At 25.2% G+C, this 25,793-nt stretch overlaps 2 protein-coding genes across 4 annotated transcripts; both read left to right on the top strand.

Moving 5' to 3' along the window:
- Window positions 1-5,699: 5,699 nt before the first annotated feature.
- On the top strand, window positions 5,700-7,726 carry LOC145830018 (transducin beta-like protein 2). The gene has a single exon (XM_082937910.1). It carries the CDS (start codon window positions 5,727-5,729, stop codon window positions 7,062-7,064), a length of 1,338 nt encoding a protein of 445 aa, XP_082794036.1. The 5' UTR covers window positions 5,700-5,726; the 3' UTR covers window positions 7,065-7,726.
- LOC145830016 (protein SDA1 homolog) lies at window positions 7,727-22,133 on the top strand. Of its 3 annotated transcripts, none has more exons than XM_082937908.1 (17): window positions 7,727-7,825; window positions 8,002-8,103; window positions 8,721-8,828; window positions 8,997-9,107; window positions 9,383-9,454; window positions 11,157-11,315; window positions 14,417-14,523; window positions 15,475-15,614; window positions 17,572-17,739; window positions 17,821-17,956; window positions 18,055-18,229; window positions 18,379-18,508; window positions 19,850-19,944; window positions 20,751-20,892; window positions 21,271-21,328; window positions 21,551-21,707; window positions 21,808-22,133. In XM_082937908.1, exons 1-17 carry the CDS (start codon window positions 7,748-7,750, stop codon window positions 21,943-21,945), a joined length of 2,076 nt encoding a protein of 691 aa, XP_082794034.1. In that variant the 5' UTR covers window positions 7,727-7,747; the 3' UTR covers window positions 21,946-22,133. The 3 variants fall into 3 exon arrangements, with proteins under 3 accessions (XP_082794034.1, XP_082794035.1, XP_082794033.1); XM_082937909.1 differs by having other exon boundaries at window positions 19,847-19,944; window positions 21,274-21,328; XM_082937907.1 differs by having other exon boundaries at window positions 19,847-19,944.
- Window positions 22,134-25,793: the final 3,660 nt, after the last annotated feature.

The following is a 25,793-nucleotide window of genomic DNA, read 5'->3' as shown; positions in this document are numbered from 1 at the left end:
ATTGAATTATTTTCATTACAAATATTTTTTAATACTATAGCTTCATGCTTCAAGTTAAAACTTTTCTATTTTTTTAACTTGATGCTTATTGTGCATTTTCAACACAGATGAATAGGATTTTTTTGTATTATTTAATTTTGACAGATATGAAAGCTTACTTACACAGGGTTGGAACTTAATATTTTTTGTACACTCTTTGGTTTTTTACTGTTGAGGTTTTAAACTGATTGATAAAAGACATGCTAAGTATATAATTTGAAAGCAGTATTTTTTTCTAAAAATTAATAAAATTTAAGTTCTTAAATGTACAGGTTAAGCTAATTTAATCTTTTGAAAACTTAGTTAACACAAGAAAATATTCTCACACTTTTTAGTGAACTACAACAGGGTTGCCACATACTTAGGATAACTCAGACTAGTTTGAACTTAAACAAATCTTAAGCCAACCCAGGCTAGTTTAAATTTATTAAAAAAACTTATGCTGAAAAAACTTATTTATATAAAAAACTTTGGATAGTTTGGTTTTTTAATAGACATCCAGGCTAGTTTTTTAATGTTTCTTAAGTTGGTCATGTATAACAGTTTCAAATAGATTATAAATGAGTTTAAATTGTTTCAGTATTACCAATACCTGATCTTAACCAGGGTTGCCACTTTGCCTGGAAACCTTGAAAAACCTAGAAAAACCTTGAATTTTACAATTTAGGCAAAAATATCTGAAAAACCTGGAACTTGAGAAATTTTGACAAAAACTTGGAAAAACCTGGAATTTTGAACAAAAATCACTTAAAAAATCTGGAAAAACCTAAAATTTTAACAGTTTTCACATGTTCAGGAGTAAAATTTTAATTTAACCCAAAAAATCTATCATATAAAAAAAAAATTTGTCATCATCAAAAGTTTTTTTATTAAAAAAGATATTTAAATTAGCTTTGCAGTATCTTATTGATAATTTTATGCTATTTAACACAGTTTCTTACCTTAAAATTAACTTTAAACTAAAAATAGAACCAAAAAAGTGTACTTTTAAAAACCTGGAAGAAATTAGGAAAACATGGAAAAAAATTTGAAAAAAAGACTGGCAACCCTGTCTTGAGATTATAAAAACAAAATACAAGTATGTAGCATCTAAAAAACTGCACAATGAACTTCTCTGTATAGTTGCATTTTCAAAAAATAAAATAAAACAGGATTGCCCTGTTTTTGCCTAGCGCTGAACCAATGAACTTCCATATATTTATTTATTTTTAGGATGACAAAAATTTAATTATTATTTTAAAAGTATTCAAAAGGTCTAAGCTATCTTATCCTTTTATATTAGTTTACTAGAATGCTGCTCTAGACATAGTTTGACAGCTCATATAGCTAGTTCTTTATATTTGTTTATGTAGATACTATTAGGGGCATAGGGGGGGCACCTTGAATTTTACAAGTTGATCTTATTTCATAGAGTTTTATCTGAGCTATCAGACATTTTTTAATAATATCAGACCTCAATAGGTTCCTAATGGAAGGCACAAACCAAAAACGCAAAAAAATACTTTTTCACTAAAAATCTATCTCCTTCATTTTTTAAGCAATCTTCTTCAAATTTTCACAGAAAGTGTATTATTAAATTTAAAGATTAAATGCAGAATTTTTTTTAAATTTGTTAAATAAAATTTTTATTAAAAAAAACTACCTATTTTTTTGTTTTTTTTATCTAAAATTTTTATTTTAAATTTTTTTTTTTAATTCTAACATTCAAAGTATTTTATATTATAAAAGGAACATTTCCTTAAAGTTTGAGGTCTCTAGCTCAAAAAATGAAGGAGAAGATAGATTTTTAGTGATTTTTTAAATTTCTGAGAAAATTGACCCTGAAAAATTTGCGGTCCATACGTTTGTGTCAGTAATTTTTTTTTTTAAATAACAATATCTCAAAAGTTAAATAGTATTTTTTATTCTATAAAAACTGGTATGTAGTTTGTACTTTAAGCTTTCATATAAGATCCACTGTTATTTTTAGTAAGAAAATTGTCGGACCTCCCTATGCCCTTAACTATGTAAAATGAAGCTAAAACTTCTTAAAAGCAAATTTTTTTTTACAAAAGTAAACTTAACGCAGGGTTGCCAAAAAATCTGGAATCCTGGAATTTGAGAAATTTTGAAAAAAAAAACTGGAATTTTGAACAAAACAACTTAAAAACCTGGAATTTCAAACAACTTTTACATGTTAAGTAGTAAAATTTTGATTTGACACAAAAAATTTATTGTATAGATAAAATTTCTGTCATCAATTTTTTTTTTTTCATAAAAAAACACATTTTAAAAAGTTATAACTATAAGATATCTTTTCAATGTTGTTATACTATTTAATACAAATAATATTTAATAAAGTTTTTACCTTAAACTTAACTTTAAATTAAAAACAGACGCTATTACGTGTAATTTTTAAAACCTCCAGAAAATTTACCAAAAACATTTAGCAAACCTTTAACAAACAAAATAAGTTGCAATCAACATATAAACTGCTAAAATATATAAATAAAATAGTACTTATAACTATAAAATAAAGTTAAAGATAAATATGAATAGTAGCTTTAGTTTGTAGTTCTTTAACTCTTGAAAATCTGTGCATAGTACATAGTAAAGAAAACTTGTATACAATAGACATTTTAATAAATACATTTCTTATAGAATCATTATTTTTAAAAGAAACTGTATAAGTTAAAAAAAAAGTTTAAAACCTAACAATAAAAAGTAATGAAATTAAGTTGAAATGAAGATCTGTTTTAAAAAATTAAGACCTAGCATATACTGTTAATTTACTGTTGATACAGTATTTACCGTTGATTTTATTTTCAAACCCAGTTTTTTTTTTTTAAATTAAATGTGAACTTTAAATGAATCACTTGAAAAAAACATAGTTAGTAATATTTTGAGCATATTCAATAATTAAATCTTTTCTACTTAAATATTTATTTTTTTAAGATTAATTGTTTTAATATTTGTTTGACATAATAAAATTCATTGCAGGGTTGACACACACTAAAAATAACTCAGACTAGTTTGAAATTATTGAAAAATCAGGCCAACTGGAGTTATTTAGAGATTTTTTCAAAAACTCTGGCTTGTTTGATCTTTTATCTATTTTTGCAGTACTTATGCAGTTTCTCAATATTCAATATTTCTCAAAAATATCAGATTAGTTTTATCTTTAAGTTGTATTTTTATAAAGTTCTTTTGATAGTTAATAACTGAAATAAGTTCTTATAAAAGAACAAACAATTAAATTACCATTCTAAACAGGGTTGCCTAATATGTTATGATCCTAAAAAAACCTGGACATGCAGAAATTAAAAAAAAACCTGGAAACCTGGAAAAAACTAGAATTTTAAAATATTTTTCATACAAAGGAGTGAAACTTCAGTTAGATATTAAAAAAATATCATAAGATATTTTTTGTACCATTTAAAAACTTTTTAACAAAATACATTTAAAGCAGCTATACAGTTATAATGTTATACTATTTAGGACAGTTTTTTACCTAAAGTTTAATGTTTTACTAAAAATGTACCAATCTATTTTTTTCTTAAAAAACATGGGAAAAGTTTCAAAAAACCTTTGACAACCCTGATTTGTTATTTTTTTGATAAAAGTGTAATTAATAGTTGGTTTTTAATTTTTTGATACAAATTCATCTTTCAAAAATAATTGCTAGTTGTTGGTCATTCAAAACAGTTTTTTTTCTTCAAAGAGGGACAACCTTGTTTTTCATACCTACAAATCATAGATTGAAAAACTGAATCAGATGCATAGATTAAATCCATATTTTTTACTTGAGTACAGGGTGGTTGTTTTAGCTAAAAACTTGGATTTAAAAAAAAAAACCTTTAATTTTGAACAATACTTTGTGAATAATAGACTAAATAATGAATATCTGTTATACACAGATAAAAAAAACTTATTATTTTCTATTTTGTATAAATAAATTTAAAGTAGAATTAAAGTATATTTTCAGAAACTTTGTATTTAATAATGAATTTTTAACCTTAAATCTTTTTTTTTTTGACAATGAATAAAAGAATTCTACCTTTAATTTAAATATTAAGAAATTTAGAAAACTTGAAGGAAATTTCTAATAAACCAGTGGTCAGCCTATAAGATAATTTCTTGTACACACTAAACATTTTTATATACAAACTTGAAAATACTGTGCAAAATTTGCAAAAAATGTCTTTAGACTTTTAATTCAGGCTAGTTTTTTCTCAAAGAGTGGAAACCAGCAGCAAGTAAATTTTATATACCTAACTGATGTTTAAGTTTATAATATTTATGATTTTTAAACATTCTGTTTTTGCAAACCTATAAAAAATTTAAAAAAGCTTTATATAATATTTATTTTGTCAGTCATACTAAGTTTAAGTCTTGTGAAGTACACTTAAAGCAGTTTCTTGGTTATGAAGAGAAAAAAAAATTGATTCAAGTTAAGTTCTTTACTCCTTTTAGTAGCAAAATTATAATGATAGTTTTAAACCTAAAAAAGCATTATTTATTATTTTATCCCTACTTATTTCTATAATTAAACAAAAGGATTTTAGAGTATGTAATTAATAAGTAATCAATTGTTTTTTTTTGCTTTTGATAATTTATATTGCATGTGAAAAATTAATATAATTGTTTTCAACAGGTTTTTTTTTTGTATTTTCTTTATAATATTCACTGTTGGAACAACATTAAAATTTTTGTGGTTTTATTTTACTTATGAATAATAATGAAATATTGGTGTAAATTAACTTAAGTAGTGTCATATAGGGTTCTCAGGATTTTTTATAGAATTTAACATATTAATGACTTTAAATCATTTTAAAAGCTTGAAGTATAAGCTGTGATAAAGTTTTTATGTAATGTAGAAAATTATTAACTTTTGATTTCTGTTTAGTTTTAAAAAATTTTCAATACAAAAAATGTATGCTGGTAATTTTTCTACACCTTTAAAATTTAAAAAATATATATTGCCTAGGTTTTTAAAACCGATAGCTCACATGAAAACAAAATAGCTTGTATGATTATAAAAAATTGTATGCAGCCTTTTTAAATTATAAGAAAAAGTTTTTTAATCCCCTACAGTCTTAGTATTTTTTTGAAAAAATATTAAAGTTATAAAGTTTAGGTTCAAATATTACTTTTTAATATTTATATTGAACTAATTAATAGTTTAAATTTTGTCTGCGTACTAACACTTTTTCATTAAGTGTCTAGGCTTTACATCAATTTGATATCATAGGAAAAACTATAAAAACTGGTAAGTCAGTAAAGGTATAAGAACTAGCTTGAGCAAGGAAATTTGATTGAATTTAATCAGATTCCTACTTATTTTTAGATCCAAGTTTTAATTTTGACATTTATAATTTTTATGCTTTTGTTAAGGCCTTACTAAATTTTTAATAACTGATTTTTTAAATTTTATCTTGCAACCAAGAACACTTTTTTCAAATGTTGTTTACTTTTTTTTCACGAATATACTATGCAATTAATAGTTTTGTATTGTTAGCTATAAGAATAGTTGAGTATCAATTATAAGTTTTATTTAAAGTTTTATAATAAATAAATTTTATTTACTTTGTTAACAAAAACTGAATTGGAAGTTGATCATATAATTATTAGAATTATAAATAATTAGCTTTAAATTGTTAAATTTTATTTTTTTTAGAAAATTATACTTCATAAATTTGTAAAAAATCATGAAAAATGAATCAATTTTGGACTTGAAATTATTTGGCTCTCTGATTATTGGTGCTATTTTTGTATTTATTTTTAAGCTTTTGTGGAAAACAAGCAATGAAAAAGGCAAAGATGATCAAGAAGAAAAACCTGATACAACAGTAAGTAAGAGTAATGTAACTGAAATAAAAACCAAGAAAAAAACCACAGTCAAATACAATAAAAGGACTAAACCTCCAGCTTTTACTCATGAAATGCTTTGCACCACTTTAAAAGGACACACAGAAAATGTTAAATGTGTTGATTTTTCTCTAAATGGAAAATACTTAATATCAAGTAGTGAAGACCAGTCTATAAGATTGTGGAGTGTTAAAGATTTTGGAACAGGCAACAAGTGTGTTAGAGTCAATGTTGAATTTGACCATGCAAATCTTGTTAGATTTTCTCCTGATAATAGAGCATTTATTGCTGGAATGCATAGCAAGAATTCCGTTCAAGTGTATAAGTTAGGTAAAAAGGATGATGGAGTTACAACCACCTGTGTACCCATTGAGGTTGATTTTCCTAAGTACAAAGAGTCAACATTGTTAAACATCGGAATTGGAACTTCATCAAGTGGAGGCTCCTTTCTAATGTCTGCATATCAAGACACATGTGTTGTAGTACATGATTTAAAAGGAAATGTTTTGCACCAGATAAATACAAACTTAAGCAACAACAACTGGGCCCAAGTATCCCCATGTGGAAGATATATTGGTGTATGCGGATGGACTCCAGATGTTAAGATTTATGCAGTGACTTTCAACAGAAATGGAACATACAAGCAAGTTCAAGATGCTTTCATACTACAAGGTCATACAACAACAGTTTGCTCCTTTGCTTTTAACCTAGACTCTACAAAGATGTTAACTGTGTCTAAAGATGGAACATGGAGGTTGTTTGACACGGACATTGAATGGGAAAAAAGACAAGACTCCTATTTGTTGCACCAAGGAAAACTGACATTTAGTACATCTGACAAGTTGCTTTGTGCCTTGTCAAGTGATGGTAACTGTGGTGTTGTTTGTGACAACAACAGCATACAAGTTTTCTCAACTACCACTGGTGAAGTAGAATTGCAAGCAAGTGGTTTGCATCAGGAAGTTATTGCTTCAGTTGCTTTTGATATAATTGGAAAGTATGTTTTGACCACAGGTGATAAGTTTATTAGAGTTTTCCATAATGCTTTAAACTATAAGGAAAAAATTAAAACTTTGAAATTAAATCTAAAAAATGCTAAAAATCAAGCCTTGAAAGAAAGACTTACTAAACAACTATCAGATTGTGAAAATACATTGAAAAAAATGGTTTCTGCTTAGGAGCTGCAAAGTATTTTGGAGAGCAAGAAGTTTGAAAATGGTACCAAAATTTTCTAGACAGTTAAAAATAGTTAAATTCTAATTAAACTTTTTTTTAAACTTTAAAGCTAGTTTTTCAAGTTAATAAAATGTCTGTAATTCTATCTAATTTAAAAATTTTTAACATATGTACACACCTTCATTTAAACTGCTTAGATTATAATTCCTTTATAATCTAAGTTAAAAGTAGTTTTATTAATAAAGTAAATTCAAAAACAGATATTTGGTTATATTAAAAAACAATTTAAGAGTTTTCATGACAACTTGTTCATGTTATTTTTAGCTTTTTATGTAAATTATAAAACTTTGATAATATTATTGTGATGTAGCCGTGAAAAGACCATCCATATTTTATTTATTATTCCATTTTCTAACCGAAATCTATTATAATGTAGCCTATTTATCAGATGGCTTTCTTAGTTCCTAGTAGATAGATTTCATTAGCTTGAGGTGTATATTAATCTGTTACTTGTTTATTTTCCATTGTTCATTGTTTAGCTTCATGTATTTAATTTTTTTCAGTTAAAATAGGATTTATTCCTTCGTGTAACTTGTTTTCAATTTATATTTATTTTGTTAGCCCTTGCCTCTTAAAACTATTTTATTAACTACTTGTTATCAGATTAGATAAAACAATACTAACAATGAACGATAATTTGGGTGCAAATCTGCCTTACCTTCAGAATCTTATTAAGAAAGACAAAGTGTCCCATAAAGATGATGTAAGTTGGTTTTTTTACGATTACTAAAACATAAACAAACAAAATTTTCTAATCTGAAAGATGTAGAACTTGTATATTGTTTTTACTTTTGTTATGTTTTTGTACTTATGATGATTTATTAACTTTATCATTTTATAGTCTATTTAGCTTGTTTTTTGTATTAATTTATTATACAGTGGGATAAGCAATTCAAAATATGCAAAGATGAATTTAAAGTATTGTCTGGAAATGAGAAACCTCCTAAAAAACTAACAGATCTCATCATGTTTATAGCACAGGTTAAAATAGTTTATTTAAATTTTTTACAACAAAAAGTTTTTAAACCGATTAATATATGCTACAAGGAAATTTTAGTTAAGATAACACGTAATGTTTATATTTTGATACAGGCACATAATTTTATAAATGTGTTTATTTTTTTAAGAATATAAAAATAATTTAAAATGGCATTTATCAAGTTATACTACGAATAAATCAATTTAATATTTTTGTTAGTTTTTTTTTACTACATGAAAACTTTTTAGTCAAATGTAAGTTATTACATTTAAAACTATTTTACTATGTTTTCATATTACAGTGTAGATTTATAAAAAAACAATCTTAAAGTTGTCTACTGATTGATAGTATTTTAATAGATAAAGTTTTCAAATAATAGTGTTTTAATAGATAATGCTTGCCTTTTAAAATTTAGTTTTTTTTTTGATATTACAAGAATTAGTAATATTAAACAGCATATTATATACATAAATATACAAGAATGATAGCTTATTAGCAATTCCATACAAAATTTACATTCTATACTATTTAAAGTATTTGAGATCGAATTAAATTTAATTAGCTTTCAAACTTAAATTGAACACTTCATGAGCTTTTTTTAAGCTACTTCACCTAACAGACTATCAGATGTTACAAAGAACATGTTGGGGAGTTTTCAAACCTGATTGTGAAAACACTAGATGACTCTATATCTGGTCCAGATAAACTTAATTCAGATTTCAGAATGGTTTGTTTATATTTATGAGTAACGAAATCATACTGTTTTAGTGTAAAACAACTTTTAGAAGATGAATTATTCATATATATATATATTTGTTTTGATTATTTTCAAGCATTTTTAAATATTGTTCTATTACAACAGTATGTACTCTTAAAGTCTAAAAACAATAAACAGGTTTTAATACGTGCACTCATTCAGCTGAGAAATCAAAGTCTAGTTGAACCCAAACCAGTTTACGATATGTTTTTTAAACTTTTTAAGTGTAAAAGCAAAGTTCTAAGAAGTGTAAGTTATCTTTGTTTTAATTTATATTTTTACTGATTTATTTTGTAGATTAATAGGATATGTATTAAGAATATTCGTATATTGTTTAGCTAAAGTTGAATTCTAAAAAAATAAAACTGTAAACTGCGTGTTTAGACTTATCAAGTTTTTTAATACCAAAACGTATTGTTGTTATTTTCTTCAAAATTGATAGTTTTAAAGATTTTTCTAAAAAAATTTGGAATTTTTTTCTTGTATATATTTGTTTATAATTTTAAGTTTATCTTTAAAAACAGACAATGTACAATTTCATAGTAGAAGACATCAAAAATGTTAACAAGCGTCGAAGACAGGAAGTGTTAAATAAAGTGTGTTTTTTTTTAATAAATTTTTCAAATGATGGTGCTCAAACATTAATATTTTTTAAAATAAAGAATTAAAAAGTTTACATTTTAGACAATTAAATACATATAATTTTCTTATTTATAGTATATTGTTAGTTTAGTTTAAAATTAGATGTTATGCCTGTTTGTATAATTTATTTAGTATGTAGCAAATACTTATTAAATTAGTGGTATACTGGATCCGGGTTTTTTTAAAATATAAATTTTGCCCGATTCGGATCTTATATATTTTAAGCTTTATGTAGTTTTAATAAATAATATTTTTAGAAAAACTAATTAATACAGTACCACTCAATTAGTAAAAATTTTTGATCATAGTACAATGTTTGTTTAATCATATATCTTATTAAAAATGAAACACAATGTTATTATTGAACTATTTCATTTTGAAATCTAAAAAGGTTAAATGTCGTACAAACAAGACAAAAAATTCTATCTATACAAAATTTCAGTATAAATTTTAAGATACGATTGATACTTATTCTTTGATCCGGTAGATCACTAATTACAAGTCTTTTTTATAATTTTTTTTTCTAATTTTTAAAAGTTAAAAAATATGTATATATATATAATTTATTTCAACACTTTGATTTAAAAGCTGTTGAAACTATTTTTATCAAAAATTTATTTTCATAACAGTTATAATTGCCAAAAAAACCTTAAAGCCTGGAAAAACCTGGAGTTAGACAATTTAGTCTAAAAAACCTGGAATTTTAGAAATTAAAAAAAAAAAAACTGGAATTCTGAACAAAAATCAAAAAAAAAAACCTGGAATTTTTAACAATTTTAACATGCTAAGTAGTAAATTTTCGATTTGACTCAAAAAATCTATCATATAGACAAAAATTTTTTGTCATCATCAAACATTTTTTTTATTAAAAAACACATTTAAAGTAGCTTTAGAGTATCTTATCAATGTTTTTTTATACTATTTAAAACAGTTTCTTACCTTAAACTTAACTTTAAACTAAAAATAGACTCAAAAATGTGTTCTTTTAAAAACCTGAAGAAAATTTGCCAAGAACATTTGGCAGCCCTGATGACTTTTTGAGTACTTTTTAAAAAAATTTTAACGATTAAGAAAAAATCAAAGTTTTTAAGTTTTCCTACAGAAGCCATGCACTAACTATAGTAAACAAATTCAATATTTGTTTATAAATCTGAAATTTACATTTTACAATTATAATTGTTATCACTGAAGTATCGCAATAGTTAGTTTTTAATTATAAATTATATTATTTCCTAATCATTAAGAAGAATTATTCTTCTAAAGCTTTGTAGAAGTAGTTTACATTTTTTCTACGTATCCGAAAAAAGTTGCTGTTTAATTTTTTTATTAAATGTTTGGTAATCTTTTAGTACTAAAAAAAAAGATTTGTAAAAGAAATGTGTTTTGATTTTTGATCGTAATCTATTTAACCTCAGAGGAAATGGTTACGTAAATTTGTAAACATAATTATGACTAATATTACAACATTTTTGTTGAAACAAAACTGATACACAATTGAACTTATAAAAATATAAAAATGTTTATATTTACATAGAAGTACATTTTTTAATGAAAAGTTTAGCACCTAAATTTTTGTGATTCTAAGCACTTTCTAAATTTTATTTGCATTACTTAAGAACTTATGTTACCATGTTTACTACTGATTTATGTTTTAAGAACATAATAAAACAAATGTACGAACGAATGAACCAAAATGATTCGACTTGTGTTGATATGTGTCTTCGCGTGCTGATTGATTTGTACAAGAAGGGAGTTTGGAACAATGCTAAGACTGTTGATGTCATCAGATCCGGTTGGTTCAGCAAATTCAGCAAGGTTTTTATTTGTTCTACTATCACTTACCTTACTATTTTTCAGCATTAGATGAACTTCTTGAAAATTTTCTACAACTATTTGTCAGATTAATCACTTTTTCACCATGTTCTAGGCTAGGGGTGGGCAACAGCTTTAGCTGACGGGCCAGATTTTGAAAATTAAGTCCTTGGGTGGCCGAAGCATTTAAATTACATTTAATTCTCAAAAGCTATCTTACTTAATTATCTAGTTAATTTTGACAAAATACCAATTCTATGTTATTTTTTTTTATATCTAGTATAGGTTTTAAATCTCCCCTAAATTAAACATAAGACCTTTTTTTAATCTTTGATTCAAATCCTAGGATATCTAGTATATATTTTACTTTTAGTTTAGTGGACCAGATTTGCATACTCGCGAGCCGGATTCCATTAAAGTTTTATAAACATTGAAGGGTCGGTCTTTTTACCTTTCGCGGGCCTTATGTTGCCCACCTCTGTTCTAGGCTATGAATTCAAAGTTATATGTTGTAATAACTATTTGTAACATATAATAACCTACATGTAATTTTTATCACTTATAATAATCTAATTAAATTAAAACAAACTAAACTAACTATTAAGTATAACTAAATGTTAGTTAACATTTATTTATCAGCATGAAATATTTATAACAATTTTTTATTTAAAATGAAAATAATCAAGTTAAATTAAAAACCATAAAATTTATTTTTTCCAGAATGGTATACTTAATATAAACATTTTTTTAGGGTGTAAATAACGTAGTTTTTAGAACAATGTTTGTTATTTACAAAAAAAAAAACAGTATTGTACATCATTGAATTATGTTTAAAAGTGTTATCAAAAAGTTCTCAATTATAAAAATTCAAATAAATAAAATAAAAGTCAAATGTAAATTAAAGCAGATAAAATTCAGTAAAAATATTAATTTAAACTTAATGAATATTAAACAGGAAATAATTAAAATAAGTGAATTTACTATAGTGTTTTTATGAGTTTTAAACATAATTTTTAATAGCAGTGCATACAACTAAGGTAAAGTTTTTTTTTTTTCAAACAAATATTCCTATAAATTTAATATTTTACTAAATTAAAGTATATCTTTGTCCATTAAAATCAACTTTTCTTGTATTCTGTAAAGATTTTAATATAACTTGAGAAAAACGTGTTAACAATATGAAAAAACAATAATAAAAATAGTAGCAAATGTTTAAAATATGTATTGATGTATTTAGAATTTTTATCTACTAATATACTTTTATAACTTACAGATAAAATCATGATATATTTACATACGGTTGTTAATATAACAAACTATTTTTGTTACTTTACTAAGTATAATTATTTTTTGTTATATTGAAGTATAATCGTTTGCTTTATTACAATGTAAAGGGTTGCCAAAAGACCTATCCTAGAACTAATCCTAGAAAAATCTGGAATTTGACAAATTTTTAAACACCTGAAATTTTGAAGATAAATAACTAAAAAAAAAAACTGGAAAAACCTGGAGTTTTAAACTAATTTTACATGTAAAGTAACAACATTTTTATTTGTGACAAAAATCTTTCATAAAAACAAGATTTTTTTGTATCATTTAAATCTTTTAGACCAAAAAGCAAAATTAAAGTAGCTTTACAGTATCTTTTCAATGTTGTTATACTATTTAAGACAGTTTTTTTAGCTTAAGATTAATTTTATACTACAAGTTGATCAAAAAAAAATTTTTATCCCAAACTTGGAAGAAGTTCAAAAAACTTAAAATAATTCCTCAAAAACATTTGGCAACCCTGATTATAGTTTAACCAGTAAAATGAAAAATGTACATTTTATTTTGTTTAAAAACAGTAATTGTTCATCAAATGTTTGAAAATAATTAAAATTAAAGTAATTCGTTATTTTAATGTGAACACTTATAAGATATATGTCAGTAATAGTCTAGCTAAAAATTTTAGTCTTGGGTTTTTTAAATTTTAAAACCCTTGTTGGTAGTGTTGTGGAACACAGTTACCTTAAAAAGCTAAGAAAAAAAGCTTTTAATGGAATAAATTTATTATATTATAGAGAACATTACTAGCTTTAAGTTATATATAGAAATATTTGACTTATGAATACAATTGACTTATGAATGAAATATAGTCCACAGTTTTTATTGTTTTTTTAAAGCATTGTATTTTGATTATACTATAAATGAATGATTAAAGCTTCTGGCTTTTTAGTAATTAATTTTGAAATGGAAGTTCAAAATAAAAGTAAGTTTAATCTGTATGGTGTTAAATAAATTTTTTGTACAGCACATGTCAATGCAAAAACTTAGTCTCTTTCCAAGAAACAAACTAAAGCTACAAAATGAAAACTTATATATAATCTTGAACATTAGTCTGCTATTGTACTTCATTAAAAACAAACAAGGTCTTTTACTAAATACAAATATATTTCAACAAGTTTTTATCAGTGTGATACAATAGTTACAAAAAAAAGTTAAACTTGTATAGCCTTATAATTGCATCAGAAATTAGTTAATCAAAAAAACACATAACATAAAAATAGTTAAAATTCTAAATAGACATAATCAAATATAACATAAGAGCACTAATTATTAATTATTTGATAATGAACAAGGATAATGAATAATCGAAACATTTCTGATTACATAGCTTTGGTTTATTTAAATGAATGTATATGGATTCAATTTTGACTGGGTCAAAAATATTGTTACAACTTCTTAATATTCTTAATTTTGTTTCATTATAATTTTTTCCACAAATGGGGAAATTTTCTGATATTGAAGATGTATTTGTTGCATTTGAAGTTGCTATACTAATTGTAAATTGGCTGATTTCTAATATGTTCTTTTACAAAATTTGGAATGTGCTCTTTAATTCTGGTTTCAAGGTGCCTAGAGATTTGATCTATTTAACTCTTAAAATAACAGCATTCAAACGTAAAAACCACGCAACTTTTATGTTTGTTAAATATGAGGTCTTTACCTTTAGGACTATGCACATGCCATTAGAACTTAATTCTTAAATTTCAATCAAAACTTTGTCCCAAAGTAAGTGGGTTTGAGCTGCATGTCTTCTTATGATAATTTATAATTTTCAGGTTAAAACGACGTCTCTGCGCTTCTTCCTTGGTAGTGACGAACCCGCAGAACAAGAAGACAGCGATGATGAGTATGATGGACCTTCCGCCCACTCTATCATTATGAGGTTTTACTATTTTATTGAATTTTTGATCGCTTTGGTTTCATTGCATGACCGTACTTAGAAATGTTTACTTTTAAAAGCTATAGTTAGTTTTTTGTTACAATAACGCTCTGTAAGTTTTGTTAGCCAGCTGTAAACTTTGATTGGTTTAGTTGAGTAAACATATTACTAGTAGAAAATAAAGTGACTCAGCATAGTTTGATTTTTTTTTAACTCAGGCTCATTCAGACTAGTTTTTAAATTTAAAAAATCTCAATCTAGTTTTTATGATAGTAAACTGTTTTTTACAAATCATGTTTTTACCAAGTCCTACTGTTGTTATTTTGATATTTTTTGGTATTTAAGCTTAAGTAAAAGGTTTTTAAGTTTAAACTCAAAAATTTATTGTTTTAGTTATCTTATAAAATCGTGATGGCTAGTTTTTGCCCACTTTTTTGGCTCAAAGATTGGCAAGCTTAACAGCTATTTCCATGTTTAACTACAAGGTTTAATACACAAAACTACTTGTTAATTTAAGTTTAGCTAGTTATACTGTATATAAGGAGGGTTGGGCAACTTTTCTAGTTGGCGGGTCAGATTTACCACATAAATTCTTTAGTTGGCCGCACTGTAAAAAAAACTAATACAGACAGTTTAGTTTGCATAATTTTAATTAAAAAAGAGCAATGACTAAAAGCTCATTTGAGAATATTTGTTACAATAAGCTCGTTTTTATTCAATTAACAATCTAAATAAAAAACACGTCGCGAGCCGGATGTTTTTGTATGCGGGGCGTACGTTAGGGAAAGCAATTTAGTTTTATAATTTGTGTATAAATTAATAAAATATTAAAATCCTAAATTTCTTTTAGTTTTGAAGCATTTATTTTATAATTAAAAAAACAACTGCCGGAATGATTTTCTTATAACAGATTAAACTGTGGTTTTTTGAAGTAGTACTTATTTTTTAAAACAGGTTTGCTGCGAACAAAAAGACTCAAAAAGCAAAGCTGAAGCGAGAAAAGGCGATAAAGCAATTAAGGAAAAGCAAAAAAAAGAATAAGAAAAAACCAAACGAAGACTTCTCAGCTATTCAACTCCTTAATGATCCTCAGTGTTTGTTTTTTTATATTTACTTAGTGTAGAATAAGTTTAAAACCGTTCAACGTAATGTCATTAGTTTCTCAATTTCTTTTTACCACACTCTGATGTTTTTTCTTTTTTTTTTAGTATAATTTCTGGAGTTTCCACAAAAGTAACACCTTTTAAAACAGAAGTCAAAGAGGCAAATGCAAATTGTTCCCCTTATAGCCATAAATGTATTTTTAGTAGATAGCAAACATAACTATATTTGTAATTAGATTAATATTATAACAGTATACACAAATTATAAAACTCTCTAAAACAGTAATTCTCGAAGTAAGAGAGCGATATCATCTTCTTTATGAAAGCAATCATTTTGTATAAGAAATTGGTTCTGCACCTATGATTATTATACAAAAAAATACATTATTACCCATTGGAAAAAATCTAAGATTAGATACTTCTTTGATCTTGTTTTTATTTTTGTTTTTGCAATCTTACTCTGTGGTCAAAATACCACTGTTAACAAATTTTAGTATTACTTTTCAGAGGTGCAGTATAGCTATCCAATACTAAATCGGTACACACTGAGTTATATTTTAGATAATGTTTATATTCTTTTGTGTAACACCTAAGCGCCAGTTTATCCATGTCTAGATTGTTTGGCGTAGTCTGCATAAATGCAAGACATATAAAGCAATTAACTATTTGTTTCAACACTCATTCGCTTTTTGAGAACTTCTAAAATAATTGATTGGACTTCATAAAGAATCCGTAATATTAATGTGATGTTGCACTATAACTATATCAACTAAAAAACTTTCTGACTACAGGTTATTAAACATCTTGTTTTGATATTTTTAACATATTAAAGTGGGTTATAACATCACTATATTCTAAAAGTTCCAATCACATGATCAACTTTGTTCTAAGTTAAATAGGAAGATATTTTTACCACTCATCCTGTATAGCTTTAATTTTTATGTTGTTGTTTGAATAATAATTGTTAGTTTGTTTGAATAATAATTAAATTTTAGGTTTGTAGATTTTATTTAGTTTTACTGTATCCTAATATCTATTTTATTAACATTTCCTTAGACATCGCATTTTTACTACAAATTTACTAGCAGTACAAAAGGAACTACTGTGGTACTGAATGATTTAAACCAATTTATTAAAAAACTAACTTAAATTTAAATATGTATAGCAGTTAGCTTGTTGAATTTAGACTAATTAAAGTTTTAATTATGTATTACATATATTCTTTCAAACTATATAAATGAGACTCAATTTTTTAGAACAAAATATATTTCATGCTTCTTTCATCAGTTGTATACTAAGCTATAAAACTAAAGTTTGAAATTTTACTTATATAGTGGAAATGCAATCAACGTAATTAATAATAATAAAGCAAAGAGTAATTAACAATACATAAGTACTTATAATTACAATGCAACTAAAAATATAATAAAACAGAGAAACAACTTATAAAACAATTAAAGAAAACAACGAAATAGTATAATCAAAATCTTTATGTTTACACAACTTAGGTTTTCTTAATAAAATACAAATAGCCTCCAGTTTAATTAAATCCGAAATGTGAAAACATTTTTTAACAATTTTAAATCTTTTTAAATTATAATTACTAGCACAATCAAGGTTATTTACTAAGTGTTCAGAAATAGCAGATCTTTTTGAAGCATTTATTACTCTAATAGATTTAATTTTCTCATTACTCTTACAAAATTCATCAATACTTTTTGGAATATGTTCTTTTATTCTTTTGCCAAATTGTCTTGAGGTCATCCCGATGAAAGAAGCATGAAATATATTTTGTTCTAAAAAATTGAGTCTCATTTATATAGTTTGAAAGAATTTATTTTAATGTCAAATAATGTTTAATTATTACATATATACTAGTACGACATATTTAGCTATATAAGTTTTACTTTGACCACCGCATGAACTAGTTTTACTTTCCAACAAACAGCTAGTGCGGAACAGTTATTCAGGCAATTGAGTAACAGAAGTAGCAGAGAAAGTTTTGAAACTCGTAAGTTGATGATTATTGTCATATCGCGCTTGATTGGAGTTCACAAGTTGAACCTTGAAGAATTTTACCCGTTTTTGCAGCCCCTATTAAAGCCCCACCAAACAGGTTTATATTTTTAGCTTTTTAATCAGTGAAAAAACTCACGCCTAAGTACCTATTTTTTATTTACCTATTAAACTGTCACAGATGTGACTGAGATATTGAACGCACTCGCGCAAGCATCTCACGATGAAGTTTCTCCCGACTTGCTCACTTCAGTTGTAAGGGTCATAGCTAACGAGTTTGTTACTGAAAGAAATTCTTCAGTTGTGATGGCTGTTGGGTTCGTTGGATTTTTGTAAACTGCTAAATTTTCACCTTCTTGAAACTTTGTTTTTATTGGACTGAAAAAAAATGAAAACTTTTTTTTACTGAACTTAGGTTGCAAGCAATTCGAGAGATATGTAACAGAAATCCACTTGCAATAGACTCGGCACTTTTGCAAGATCTCACTTGCTATAAGACGAAGCAGCAGAAGAGTGTCATGGCAGCGAGTAGAAGTTTGCTGATGCTTTACAGGAAAATAAACCCAGATATGTTGAAAAGAAAAGACAGGGTCTGTATCAAAAGTTTTAAATTGTTAATAGTTGTAAAGTAAACATAGTTTAACCTACAAACAGAATTATTTTTCTCTGTCTTAATTTACCTAATTAATTTGAATTATTTAATATATAAAATAAGTAAGCAATATTTCGCAAACAACAGGGAAGACCCAGCGAAGCGAGCAGAGAGCTGATTGAATTCGGTTTTGGTAGGAAAGTGGTTCATAGTTTCTTGCCTGGTAGCGACGTGCTTCCTACTTGCTCACAGCTGCAGGAACAAGAAGAAGAAGAAGGTTTGATAAAAGTTATTAAGACTGTATCTAAAATGTTTGAAATGTCTTATTAATTTAATCAATTCATAAATACCTTCGCTAACTTATTCGTATAAATTTATTATTATGTTCAAATTGTTAGTTATATATAAATTTTTTGATTAAAATAATTTAACAAGTCTCAAACTTTTGTTAACTTAATAGAGTGTTTTTAAATCTTTTATAGTATAATTTAACTTTAATAATTGCAGATTACTTAAATATGACATTGTATTTATTTATATACCATTTGCAAATTATTATTAACAGATTAATTATTTTGTTTTATATATTTTTTAATTTATATTTTATTATTTCATACGTCATAATTTAAAGTTATTTTTTAAGCTCTTTACTAACCAAAAAATTTTTTCAAATTTCATTTAACATTTACCACTTGAGAATGAAACTAGTATAGTTTTGAAAAGCTTTGTGAAATAAAATATAAAACAAAATGATCTGTTAATAATAAGTTGCAAATGGTATATAAATACGTTCAAAATCTTCCTATAATCGTATTTATTTATATTATTATACAACATTGTTTTTAATAACAAAAAAAAAGTAGATGTCTAATAGTAAATAAAAATAAAATTACTGAATTGATGTTTTTAAGTAATGCAACGCTCTAAAATATGTAAAATTGAACTCTTTATTGTGAAGCAAGTTCGAAAAACTGTTTAAAATTGGTTTTAAATGTTATAGACTATAGAGGATTGTTTTATTAAATTACATTTAAAATATAAATTCTGCTTGTACAATAAATAAACAAATATCTACAACATAGATTTAGTCAGCTTTATTCAAAACCGGTACTAATTGTTTATGGCAGTGATTAAATCGTCCATTCTTAAAATTGTTAAGTAATTTTGAATATACGTTATGAAATAACTGAAAAAATTTATATAGTAAGAGTTAAGAATAAAAGCTGTATAACCTAGATTTAAAAATATCTGTTTATTAAAATTAAGATGATTTAAAATTTTTACATTCAAAATTTAGTAAATAAATATCCGTGAAAGGGTCTTATTTTTTTAGAAATTTTAACTTCTAAATTTAGAAATTGACCCACCATGTTCATATTATTAACATAACTTGTTCTTGATTTCCGTTGAGTGAAAACAAAATTAAACAGCTCCATATTTATGATCAATTCTGCAGATTAATGTGTTATAAACTAAGACTAATTTTCAAAAGTCTGGAATAGATACGTTTATTTATATTGAAACTAGTTCTTCAATTATAAACTTAAAAGTTGTATCGCAGGACACAACTATATTTTAAGTAAAATTGTTGATAAGAAAATAATTTTGTTATTAGAAGAAGATTGGGAAGAAGAATGCGTGGCACAAGATTACGATTCTGACGATAATGAGGGCTGGATCAATGTGTCTAGCGAGGGAGAAAAGGACGACGAGGTTTGTGACGTCATATTTACTTGCAAATTAAATTTGTAAAATGCCAAGCTCTCGTTTGGTTTTAAGTGAAACTTTCTGTTGTTTACTAGAATTACAACGTCCAAATTTGTATCGACAATTTATTTAACTTTGTCTGTTTTTTTAATAGTGTCCATTAATATAAAACTTGGTATGCAGACTGGTTAAAAATAATATTTTTATATCCTTAATTCAGAGTGGCCACTAAAACTTGAAAAACCTGGAATCACACAATTTAGGTTAAAGAAAAACTGGAGTATGAGAAATCTTGATAAAATCTGGAATTTATAAATTTTTACATGTTAAGTAGTAAAACTTTGGTGTAACACGAAAAATATACCATATAGATAAAAAAATTGTCATCATCAGAAATTTTTTTTTTAACATTTTTAAAGTTACTCTACAGTATCTTTTACAGTAACTTTAAACTAAAAATAGACCTAAAAACGTGTACTTTCAAAAACCCGGGGGAAATTTCTCAAAAACCAGTCGCCAACCTGCTAATTGCTTTGAAATCAGAACGATTCCCAATAAATTTTATGCGTATATGCATTAAATGTATATAACGTAATATTTATAGTACAAAAAAAAACAACTAATTTTCGTATTGTTTACTAAGTTTAACATGTTTCGTCAGAACAAGTTATATAACTTTAAAAATAAAGTAGGGTAGTAGTTTATTTTAAGGATAAACTAGATTTTGAGTTTAATTAAATTCGCGTTCCAACTGTCTTAGTTTTGGTTGTTTATAAATCCTGATATATAAGGTTTACAAAGTTATAAATTAGGACGAAGAACTACCGGAACCAACTGAAGAAGAAATGGAGGAGATGAAGAAGCGAGCTCAAATGAATTCGGTTGGCAGAATACTTACTGATGAAGAACACCAAAAAATTAGAGCGGCAAAAGCACTTAAACATGTAACTTACGGTAGGTCTATTTCGTGATACATAGGTAAATTTTATTTAACGTTAATGGTTTGATTCGAAACCAGGTCAGAAAATTCAAGCTGTATATTGTTATAAATAGTTTTTAATTATTCATTAAACGGTTGAAAAGTGGTTCTTTTTTTATATTTATTTGATGTTTGGATACTTTAAAACATAGAAAAAAAAAGTTTAAAAATATTTCTAGTTTTTTTTTGTATTTTAAAGAATAATTGTTAAGTTTTCACAAAAAATAGTTAAACGAATTATATTATATATAATTTTTTTTTCTAAAATAGTGTAAAAAGGTCATGTCATATTCATGGTATTTAATACTCATGAAGTTTTGTAAGCTGTCAAACGTAATAAGTATTAATTATAGAAGGAAAGAAGAAGAAAAAAATGAAAAGGGTATTTGATCCGGAAGAAGGATTTCAAAAGTTTGTTTATGTCGTAAATTTCATTTTTAAAACTTGATAATAGCTCATAAACTATAAATAAATAATTATGAACTTTAATAGTTTATATACCATATAATAAGAATTAAATTTATAGAGCTTATAATTTTTGTTTTTTAATTAATTGTGTTTTTTCTTAAAAAAAAAAAGAACTATTTTAGCAAGATTTTTTCATTAAATTGAATTACAAAAACTTGTTTATAGCACGGAGCTTGTTGCAGTGGAAAATATTGAGAGGGTTGTGAAGTGCGGTCAAGCGACAAAAGCTGAGAAAATGGCTCTCGTGCTCAAGGGAAGAGAAGACAGAGAATTTGGAAGGAAAAGACAAAAGATGGATCCTTTCGCTAGCACTACCAATAAGGTTTTTAAAATTATTTAGATTTATACTAAATTATTTAAAAAATTTCCACTTAAATTTGGCTTATGATATGTTTTTTTATCCAAAAAATACCTTACCACAGCAAAAGCTTAAGAACAAGCAGTACATGATGGTGAGACAAAAAGCGGTGAAAAAGCAGAGCGGTAGATCTTTCAGAGAGAAGCAAATAGCTCTGAGAAAAGCTCTGACCAAGCAGAAAACAAAGGGTTACAAGTATTAAGTTCAGCCAAATATTTTTCATCAGAAAATGTCATCTGCGTAGGAAATACTAGACTAGTTACCGAAATAATTTTTTTTTTTAACTAATAGAGATAATTATAATCTTTTTTTAGACTTCATTTTTAATTTAATATTAGATAAATATCTTGATCTTTTAATATAGCAAAATGTTTTCGATGGTTATACAGTTGGAACTATGTAATTATTAGTAAATCGTTTAGTGGAATTTATTCTAATAAACTTAATTTTAAACTTTTGTTTGTTATTTATTAAGTTATATATTATTAAACGTAAAGTATAGTTTTTGTGGGGAAAAAATCATCTTTTATTAACTTTTGTATAATTTTAAAATTGGTCATTAGCTGTTTTTGGTCACTAACATACCAAATTAATAAAATAACTTAACGTAATTTTAAAAATTAGAAATATAATAGAAAAAAATAACAAGTTCATAAAAATTACTAGACACAATATATAAAAGTTATTAAAAGGTTTTAAATTTTTATAATAAAATAGTTTATAAATTTTATTTTAACAATTAATTTAGTTTTGTTTTATACAACCGCTCATTTGATAGAATTTTGTCGAAATTTAGGACTAAATAGAAAATTCTATCTCAGAAAGGAGCCTATCATTATTAACTTTATCAATTTAAGTTTAATCATTTCAAACTCAATCGTTCAGCTTGATCATTTCAATGTCTTAATTTTCTTTTATTAAAGTTATGATTGATTCTTTCAAACAATATAAATAAAACTCAATTTTTCGTAACAAAATATATTTCATGCTTCTTTCATCAGTTATATACTAAGCAATAAAAATAAAATTTTAAATCTAGCTTATATAGTGAAAATGCTATCAACGTAATTAATGATAAAGCAAAGAGTAATTAACAATACATAAATACTTCCAATTACAATGCAACTGAAAAAAATAATAAAACAGAGCAACAACTTATAAAACAATTTAAGAAAACAACGAAAGAGTATAATCAAAATCTTTATGTTTGCACAACTTAGGTTTTGTTAACGAAATACAAATAGCTTCAAGTTTAATTAAATCCGAAATGTGAAAACAATGTTTAATAATTTTAAATTATAATTACTAGCACAATCAAGGTTATTTACAAAGTGTTCAGCAAAAGCAGATCTTTTTGAAGCATTTATTACTCTAATAGATTTAGTTTTCTTATTACTCATACAAAATTCATCGATACTTTTTGGAATATGTTCCTTTATTCTTTTACTAAATTGTCTTGAGGTCATCCCGAAAAATTGTTTTTTTGTTCTTGACTCAATTTTTTTTTTTGAAAAACTGAGTCTTATTTATATTGTTTAAAAGAATTTATTGTATACTGTCAAAAATTTTTTAATTATAATTGATTTACAATATGATGATGATTGATTATTATAGTTTAAAATTTAACCGTAAACAGTAAACAAACTCTGAATTTTCGTGTGAATTTTATATTATTATTACAAGTTTATTGTCCGTATAATAGACCTAGGCTACTTAAATTAAAAGACACATGACGAAAAATAACACAAAAAGTTCATTTTGTTTTAAAGAAAGATAAAAGCATAGTTTAATAAAAAGTAAAGATTAACATAAAAATCAAAATTTTTAACCACAAACTTATACTTAATTACGCTTTGATGTAGACCGATCAACATCAAATATTTAAATGCATTGACTAACAAAAAAAATAAAAGCCCTAAGCACTTTAACAATAGACTGGACCAGATAAATAGTCGTTGAAAAAGGACTCCTCGTTAATAGAGGAAATGCGCTGCTAATAAAATTGAACTATGTACTTAGCTAAATCTTTAAATTAAATCAACGTTTGATAAAAATTAGTTTTTAACCAAACTTTTTCAACTTTAATCGAAATTCTTCAACTTTTTTGCAAGAAACTAATTCACTTGGAAGTTTGATATCTCAACTGACCGATAAAAAAAAGAATTATGCAAACCTCATTATTGAAATGATGTTTGCATGTAAATCTTTTAATACTTCCTCTCAGTATTTAATTAGTTCGATAAGGTTCTAAAATTGATTGTATATTAGTTGTAGTTTCACCGTTAACTAGCTTAAAAAAATAATGAAGTCAAATACAAGTCTCCTGTATTCTAAAGATTTCAAATTAAGTTTTGTTAATCTATCAAGGTAAGACGTATAAGAAATATTGCAGCGGTTGAAGATTAATCTGGTATATTTTCTTTGAACAGATTGTAATTGGTTAATATCTTTTTTAAATATGGACACCAGATAGGCGTATTGTATTCCAACTTGAAACGAATGTAAGAAAAAAAAAATTTCAAAGACTTTTATATCCTTAGACTTAAAGCTCTTTAAAATTGAAAGGATGTAATTGATGCAGTTCGGTAAAGGTAATTAATATGGTGGTTCCATTTCAAATTTTCAACAATTTAAATTCCAAGATCTTTAATTACTTTAGTTGAAGATAAGTTTATTTTAAAGTCAAAAGTATATTTAGTAGTATTTTTGTATATTTAGAGCTAGACATTTACTAGGGTTTATGTTTAATTTTATTCCCTTTAGTCAGATGTAAGTTTTATCTAAGGAATTCTGTTAAGTTGTGTTCGATTGGCTAAATATTTTTGTGTCATCTGCGAAGAGGTTAGTTTTGCTGCTAATATCAAATTCTGAAGTTATATAATTTATGTAAATAATAGTAGACCAATAACCCCTTCTTGAGGGACTCCACTAAAAGTAGGTAATATTCTGAAAATGTGTTAATAATTACTACTTTTTGAGTTCTATCGTTTAGAAACTCTTTGAACCAAACAACTAAACTGCTATTAATTTTATGTTTTAATTAGTTTAAAATGAGAGACAGAGTCAAAACCTTTTTGATTTTTATTAAGATTACTTTAGTAGACTTATTTTTTAACAAAATACCAACTAAGAGTAAGCAAACTAATGATTGAAATCAGAACTTTTGGTTAGGGAGAAAACTAAATTGTTTAGGTGAAATATGGTTATTTAAAAAAATATAATCAAGTATTTTTATAGAAATTATATGTTCAAAGATTCTGCAAAAGCTACTTCTCAAATAAAATAGTCTGTAATTTGAAGGGTTTCATTTGCTACCTTTTTGTGTAATGGTATTACATATGAAACTTTCCATTGTTTTATCACAAAAGATATAGCTAGAGAACAATTAAAGACTAGTGATATTGGAAAAAATATAGAATAAATAGTACGTTTAATAAAATACGAAAGAAATATTATCTGGTATTTTTATTATTTTATCTTTCAAATGATTGACAGATTTATTTATTTCATCATTTCTTATAAAAAAATTGAATTTCTAGACAGTCTTTATCAATAAGTTCAAAATGATTTGTTTTCATCATGTTCATTAAATACTTTTTGGAAGGCCTTAATAAAAAAATAGGCTTTATCAAAATCAGATACTATTGGTAATTTTTTTTCGTAATGCAATACAGAAAAAGCAGATGATATCTTAAGCTTAGATTTCACATAGCAGTATAGATTCATTTATGTTCTGGAAAAAAACTTGTTTCATGTTCCATATTATACATTTTACCTGCTTTTTGATATTCATTTGAAACTTTTTTGTATTTCTGTGTCATTTGCTTATCTGATTTACATTGTTTATGGAGTTTTAGTTTTTCTCTCAATAGTTTTTTATATAAAAAGGATATACTTTGTTCTGTGATGTTTAGTTAAAGGCACAAATTTTTTGATGAAAAGTTTATTTTGTTTTCAAGTTGGTCACAAAATTCTTGTAAGTTTTTTGAATGGTCATATTTGTTTTTAAATTTATTTCCGACAAAAGTTTATTAATGTTATCAAAGTTTG

The sequence above is a fragment of the Thalia democratica genome, chromosome 2, assembly GCF_965202585.1.
Source record: "Thalia democratica chromosome 2, ktThaDemo2.hap1.1, whole genome shotgun sequence".
NCBI classification, from domain to species: Eukaryota; Metazoa; Chordata; class Thaliacea; order Salpida; family Salpidae; genus Thalia; species Thalia democratica.
This window is presented reverse-complemented; position numbering and strand designations above follow the sequence as displayed.

Bases quoted from the DNA above. Each gene is read 5' to 3' on its own strand.
- LOC145830018 (XM_082937910.1), top strand. From the start codon at position 5,727: ATGAAAAATGAATCAATTTTGGACTTGAAATTATTTGGCTCTCTGATT.
- LOC145830016 (XM_082937907.1), top strand. From the start codon at position 7,748: ATGAACGATAATTTGGGTGCAAATCTGCCTTACCTTCAGAATCTTATT. The intron at 9,108-9,382 runs GTAAGTTATCTT...CTTTAAAAACAG, and splicing joins AAAGCAAAGTTCTAAGAAGT to ACAATGTACAATTTCATAGT. The intron at 21,329-21,550 runs GTTTGTTTATGT...ACTTGTTTATAG, and splicing joins CCGGAAGAAGGATTTCAAAA to CACGGAGCTTGTTGCAGTGG.